The 6,119-nt window shown below is 51.0% G+C and overlaps 1 protein-coding gene across 1 annotated transcript; it reads right to left on the bottom strand.

Moving 5' to 3' along the window:
• Positions 1-1,046: 1,046 nt before the first annotated feature.
• EEF1AKMT3 (EEF1A lysine methyltransferase 3) lies at positions 1,047-3,478 on the bottom strand. Its single transcript, XM_032786673.2, has 3 exons — positions 3,245-3,478; positions 2,370-2,481; positions 1,047-1,864 (listed from the first exon to the last, which is right to left on the bottom strand). Exons 1-3 carry the CDS (start codon positions 3,476-3,478, stop codon positions 1,473-1,475), a joined length of 738 nt encoding a protein of 245 aa, XP_032642564.1. The 3' UTR covers positions 1,047-1,472.
• Positions 3,479-6,119: the final 2,641 nt, after the last annotated feature.

Raw genomic sequence — 6,119 nt, 5'->3', positions numbered from 1 at the left:
TTTATCTCCCACGCCAACAGGCTACCCTGCCCCCCACGCCCCTCCCACCTCGGGTGACCAGATGTCCCGATTATATAGGGACAGTCCCGATTTTGGGGTCTTTTTCTTAGACAGGTACAAATTACCCCCCACCCCACCCCAATTTTTCACATTTGCTGTCTGGTCACCCTACACCCACCTGGGGAACCCAGGAGTCCTGCCTCCCCTCCCCCAGCCAGGAATGGAACCCAGGCATCCTGCCTCCCAGTCCCTTCAGTCCCAGGATTTCCACTCAAGCCAGCAATAGAACCCAGGAGTCCTGAGCCCCTATCCTCGAGCCTGCGCTCTCCCTTTCATTACCAATAAACCATAGAACAGGAGGAGGCAGCAAAGCAAAGTCCATACCGTGCTGACAGCCAATTGCTCATTGCCCTGGAGGAGTCGTACCGGCCCGTGTAACACACTCAGGCTGCCTGCCGGGTGCAGAGCAGAAGAGGGACCTGACCCGCGCAATGCACATCCTTGTGCCTCAGTATTTCCCCTGTACTTTCTGACAAATCCCCCATGCTACACATACAGCCATGCCTGTTTAATGGAGCCCCAAGGCTATCTCCCGGAAGGGAACATTTCTATGTAGTTACAAGGTAGGTATTATCACTTGGAAAGCACCCAGCTGTATATTCACAGCCCATGCTGGGTAAAAGTGAAGGGTGTACACATGGGTTGCTGACACACCAATCAGCAGCCAAGGAAGTGCCTCTTCCTCCCTCCACCACAGAAAGTGGCTGTGGCTGGGGCAGGGGCCAAGGATGGTTCCCACAGCCTCTAGCACCTGCAACATTTAAGACACTGGGCACGCACACATCCCTTTCTACTTAAATAAAACCCAAGCGAGAGCCTTCATTACCTCGTGAGAGAAGGTACACGTCCTGCACATAAGCAGAGCTGCACTGCCGTCTAGGGGGCTAGAGCCTACCCAAGACAGGGTGCCAGTGTACAAAACAGTTTGTAGTCATTTACAGTTTGATTAACTCTTTTTTCCCTTCACCACAATTCCCAAGGAGGAGTGACACATGAAATCCACCTTTAATTCAAATATGAAAAGTTATGAAAAAATATATTTAGCCAAATTATAGGAACAAGGCACCATGGTGTCTCTTAAGAGACATTTAATGCTCTTGGTGGTTGCTTCAAGTCACTTGGTCTACTTCAGTGGCAGAAGACCATTTGGCTTGGAAGGCCAGGGTTCCAGGGATGGGCCTAAAAACAGCCATCCTCTTAAAGATCTTTGCCTTTAGAACTTCCACTGATGGCAAGAAACTGTCTCCAGCTCTGGGGAAAAGCTAAAACCCAGCTTCTTTCCCCAAGTGGTTGTTGTTAGCACCACCACTACAGGTCCATATTGGTGGCACAAAGAAGGAATCTGGCCCCCTGCACTTTCAACTTGGCAGAGTCAGCACCATTCCAGCCAGGGAGAAAGGTCCACCCTAACCTCAGCTATTCTGCTTGCTGGTGACTCTATAGATGTTAATGTTCTCATTTTCATCCCTATAGGCCAGTTCTGAAGCGAAGTGCAGTGGGAGCAGCGCCTCGTAGAACACAGCCGTGCTGTGCTCCTGCCGCATTTTGGAAGACAGGTAGATGGTTGAATGGGGGCCACAGAGGTGCCGGAGGGTCCTTATTAGTAAAGGGTACGTGTCTTTCAGGTAAACTATGTCGGCACCCAGGATGAAGTCGTAGTCTCTAAGGAACTCCTCATGGTCCAGACCCCAAGACAGAGCACAAACTCTGGCCCGAGCCAAATGCGCTGCGGGCACATTCCTATGGACGTTCTCCTGTATCTGCTCCAAAGCCAGAGGGAGATCTGTGATGGTTACATCTCCTCCTGGAAAAGACAAGAGCAACCCAGAAGGCATAGGTGTTGGTTAGGAGAATCCAACCTTCCCGGTACACGTTATCCAGACACTGCAGGATTTTCACTAGCTACCTGGATCCATGACCATGCAACAGATCCATATCTATACATACCAGCCAATGCAGGGCTAGGGGGAGGCCCAGCACACTCAGCCAGCAGCCTCCTCTTTAACCTAAAGGCTGTACTAAATAGAGGGACAGCTGTTATCTTTGCCATGCTATAAGCAGAGGAGGCCCTTGGACTTCCACTAAGCTGCTGATGCCATCCTGAGATGAGCAAAGTTGGGCACACCTGCAAGCTGTCGCCAGCAGGCCAGTTACAAAACCTCAACAGGTCTCTCTGTACAGCATGTCCGCATCAGGTCCCATTTAGGTGGTTAGACACTATGGTGATAGGTAGTTTAGAAATGCCACAGATCAGATGCATGACTGCTGCCTCCCCCCGTCCCCCAATGCTGTGAAGCAACTGTACATACCAAGCAGAGTGGCAAGTATGCCCACGATGCCTGTCCCAGCGCCCAGCTCAATCACCTTCTTGCCCCAGAAGTTGAGCTTCTGCTTCTCAAAATATTTACACAGAGTTAGAGCCTTCGGTGCAGAAATGAGAAGAGCAGAGGGACAGGTGCAGAATGAGGCCATCCGGTGATAGACAGGACAGGAAAACAAAAGCATAAGGGAGACAGATCCTCCTGCACTGACTCTTAATTGATAGATTTAGGGAGAAACTTAGGCTGGTTATTTCTTAATGACCTGTTACACCTGTCTCTGAAGTACTGGCCACAGACAAAGACAGGATTCTGAATTAGATGGGCTACAGGTCTGATCTTCCATGGAAGCACCTACAATGGACGACATTTGCAGCTGGAGAACAGGAATTCTGGGGTAGAGGAACAACTGAGAGGCTAGAGCTTCCCAAGACCAGGGACATCTTCTGAGCCACACAGAGAACCCCCACCTTATGTGATGAACTAGCCACTCCCCGTGAATGGAGCACCAAGCCACCCTACAATCACTTTGTGCTGTGCCACCACCAGCCCCAGCCCCAGAGCTCAAAGGTTTCCGACCAACTCCCACGTTCCAGCTCTCCCCACCTCCTTGCCAAACATCCTAACTTTTCCCCCTGGACCCCTCCACCCCTACTCTCACCACCTCCAAGCCAGCCCTCCCCAGATCCTCCTAATCTCTCAGCTAATCCTCCCCCTGTATTTTAGGGCATCCATCCCCCAATCTCACCCCCACCCCGCACCTCCCCATTTCAATTCCTGCACCCATCCCACCTCCCCCTTCCGATACCTAACCCCCCATTTCACCCCCCCGTCCCCAGCGGGCTCCTCTGCACCCTGACCCTCACCGCCTCCCAGACGGGCGCTGCCACCCCGAGCCGGGCCCCGTGGTGCTGGGCGATGGTTAACACGTGGCCGCAGAAGCCGTAGCGGGTCTCCTCGGGGAAGGTGTCCGCGAAGAGCCCGACCTCCCTGGGGAACACGGCCTCCAGCCCCTCGGGGGCGGCCTCCGGCGGCTCCCGGCCAGCCACCGCCCCACCGAACTCCACGTGGCACAAAAGCGGCTGCCTGGACGCAGCCATCTTGAGGCGCCCCCGCCCCCTGATTGGATAGGCGGAGCCAACCTGCTGCTCCCATTGGAAGATGGGCTCCGGGGGGAGGAGCCTCGCCCTGCTCACCTGGGGCAGGTAAATGGTCCATCGTGGGCTGCTTTTCCTAGGCATTTGTGGCCGTGGGGCGTCATCATTAGCATCCAAGCGACTTGGGCCATGAAAGGGCCGAGCCCGGCCAGCCCCACTGCCAGAGAAGGCAGCTGAGCTGGGCCACAAAGAGGGGAAAGGCCCCTGTGAAATTAACATCCACTTATTATCATGATATTGGCAGACAGGTGTTTGTCTCACCTGCTCTTAAAAATCTCCAATGATGGAGCTTCCACAACTTCCCTAGGCAATTTGTTTCAGTGCTTAGCCATGCTGACAGGAAGTTCTTCCTACTGTCCAACCTAAACCTCTCTTGCTGTAATTTAAGGCCATTGCTTCTTGTCCTACTCTCAGAGGTTAAGAAGAACAGTTTTTCTCCCTCCGCATAAGAATTTTTTATGTACTTGAAAACTGTGATCATTTCCCCCCTAAGTTTTCTCTTTTCGAGACTTAAACAAACCCAATTTTTTCAATCTTCCCTCTTAGGTCATGTTTTCTAAACCTTTAATCATTTTTGTTGTTCTTCTCTGGACGTTCTCCAGTTTGTCCACCTTTCCTGAAATGTGGTGCCCAGAACTAGCCACAATACTCCAGTTGAGGCCTAATCAGCACGGAGCAGAGCGGGAGAATTACTTTTCGCATCTTGCTTACAACACGCCTGCTAATACATCCCAGAATGATGTTCGCTTTTTTTGCAACAGAGTTATACTGTTTATGTTTAGCTTGTGATCCACCAAGATCCTTTTCCATAGTACTGCTTCCTAGGCAGTCATTTCCCATTTTGTATGTGTGCAACTGATTGTTCCTTCCTTAGTGAATACTTTGCATTTGTCCTTATTGAGTTTCATCCTGTTTACTTCAGACCATTTCTCCAGTTTGTCCAGATCATGTTGAATTGTAATCCTATCCTTTAAAGCAGTAGTTCTCAACCGGGGGTCCGGGGACCCCTACAAAGCCTCAAGCAGGTTTCAGGGGGCCTCCAAGCAGGGCCAGCATTAGACTCACTGGGGCATAGGGCAGAAAACTGAAGGCCCACCACATGGGGCTGAAGTCCTGGTCCCTGAGCCCTGTCACCCAGGGCTGAAGCCTGAGCAATGTAGCTTCGTGGGGGCCCTGTGGCATGGGGGGGCGCCAGCCAATTGCCCTGCTTGCTATCCCCTTAATGCCGGCCCTAGCTTTTATATGCAGAAAACCAGTTATTGTGGTACAAGTGGGCCATGGAGTTTTTATAGCAGAAATAAAACGGTTGAGAACCTCTGCTCCAAAGCACTTGCAACCCCTCCCAGGTTGGTATTGTCCACAAACATTATAAATGTACTCTCTATGCCATTATCTAGATCACTGATGAAGATATTGAACAGAACTGGACCCAGAACTGATCCCTGCCAGACCCCACTCCTTATGCCCTTCCAGCATGACTGTGAACCATTGATAACTACTCTCTGGGAACAGTTTCCTACCAGTTATGCACCCACTTTATAGTAGCTCCATCAAGGTCCTCTCTCACAGCTCCTTCCCCCAGTGAAAGCTGAATGTCTCCTGCAATCTCTTGATTCCAGCAGTTGGAACTTTAAGACCAACACCAAGTCTAGCGAGACTCATGATTAAATTGCAAGAGTGGGCAACGCCACACCTGCAATTACGTTACAGGCGTGAATGCGCCGATTGGCCCCGGATGTTCAGTTTGCAGGGGCCAAAATGCTTGTGTAAATTGCACCTGTGAAGAAATGGGGATGGTGGGTGGCCATCCTTTTGAATGGTCCCCTTAAACGCAGGGAGTCTGTAGCATCATCAGGGATAGAGCCCAAATCTCCCGATCCGACTTTACTGCCCAATGTGCCAGACCTCCTACCTTTCTCATGCAGCAGAGACAAAGAGGGAGGCAAGATTGTTTTTGCTGTTTTAAAGCACGGAGGGGTTGGCAGAGCCAGGAATTGAAGCTAGCTCTCCTAAGTCCCTTAATCACAAGGTTGTCATTCCTTTCTAACACTGCTGCCAGCTCACGCATGTGACGTGACTGTGGTTTTGCGGCGATGTTAATCCAACTATCAGACGGTAGCCGTGTTAGTCTGTATCCACAAAAACAACGAGGAATCTGGTGGCACCTTAAAGACTAACAGATTTATTTGGGCATAAGCTTTCGTGGGTAAAAATAACCAGTTTGTTAGTCTTTAAGGTGCCACCGGACTCCTTGTTGGTTTTGATGTTAATCCAGAAGTTCTTACATACAGTAAAGAGTGTGGGTGTGTGTCAGAGATATCCGTGTGTCCAGCGAGACCAGGAAAGGGTTCATTTGGAATGGGAATGTGTCCGGCAAGGCCATTCTGCTGCTCCCCCAATGCTCTTGTCTGCAACAGAGACAACAAGGGTTACGTTATCTCAACAGGTGCCTACCTCCCTGTGGTAGTCCTGTCCCAGCAACATGGCACCAAGGCAAATCCAGGGTGGTAAATGACACAGTTATTGGCCTAATGCGCTGCTCTTGCTCCTACAAGAAAACACTCAACACAGTCTGCGGGGTTCT

The sequence above is a fragment of the Chelonoidis abingdonii genome, chromosome 26, assembly GCF_003597395.2.
Source record: "Chelonoidis abingdonii isolate Lonesome George chromosome 26, CheloAbing_2.0, whole genome shotgun sequence".
NCBI classification, from domain to species: Eukaryota; Metazoa; Chordata; order Testudines; family Testudinidae; genus Chelonoidis; species Chelonoidis abingdonii.
The sequence above is the reverse complement of the archived record's forward strand: the minus strand, read 5'-3'. Positions and strand labels throughout refer to the sequence as shown.

Bases quoted from the DNA above. Each gene is read 5' to 3' on its own strand.
- EEF1AKMT3 (XM_032786673.2), bottom strand. From the start codon at position 3,478: ATGGCTGCGTCCAGGCAGCCGCTTTTGTGCCACGTGGAGTTCGGTGGG. The intron at 2,482-3,244 runs GTGAGGGTCAGG...TCTGCACCGAAG, and splicing joins CAGCGCCCGTCTGGGAGGCG to GCTCTAACTCTGTGTAAATA. The intron at 1,865-2,369 runs GTATGTACAGTT...TGTCTTTTCCAG, and splicing joins CATACTTGCCACTCTGCTTG to GAGGAGATGTAACCATCACA.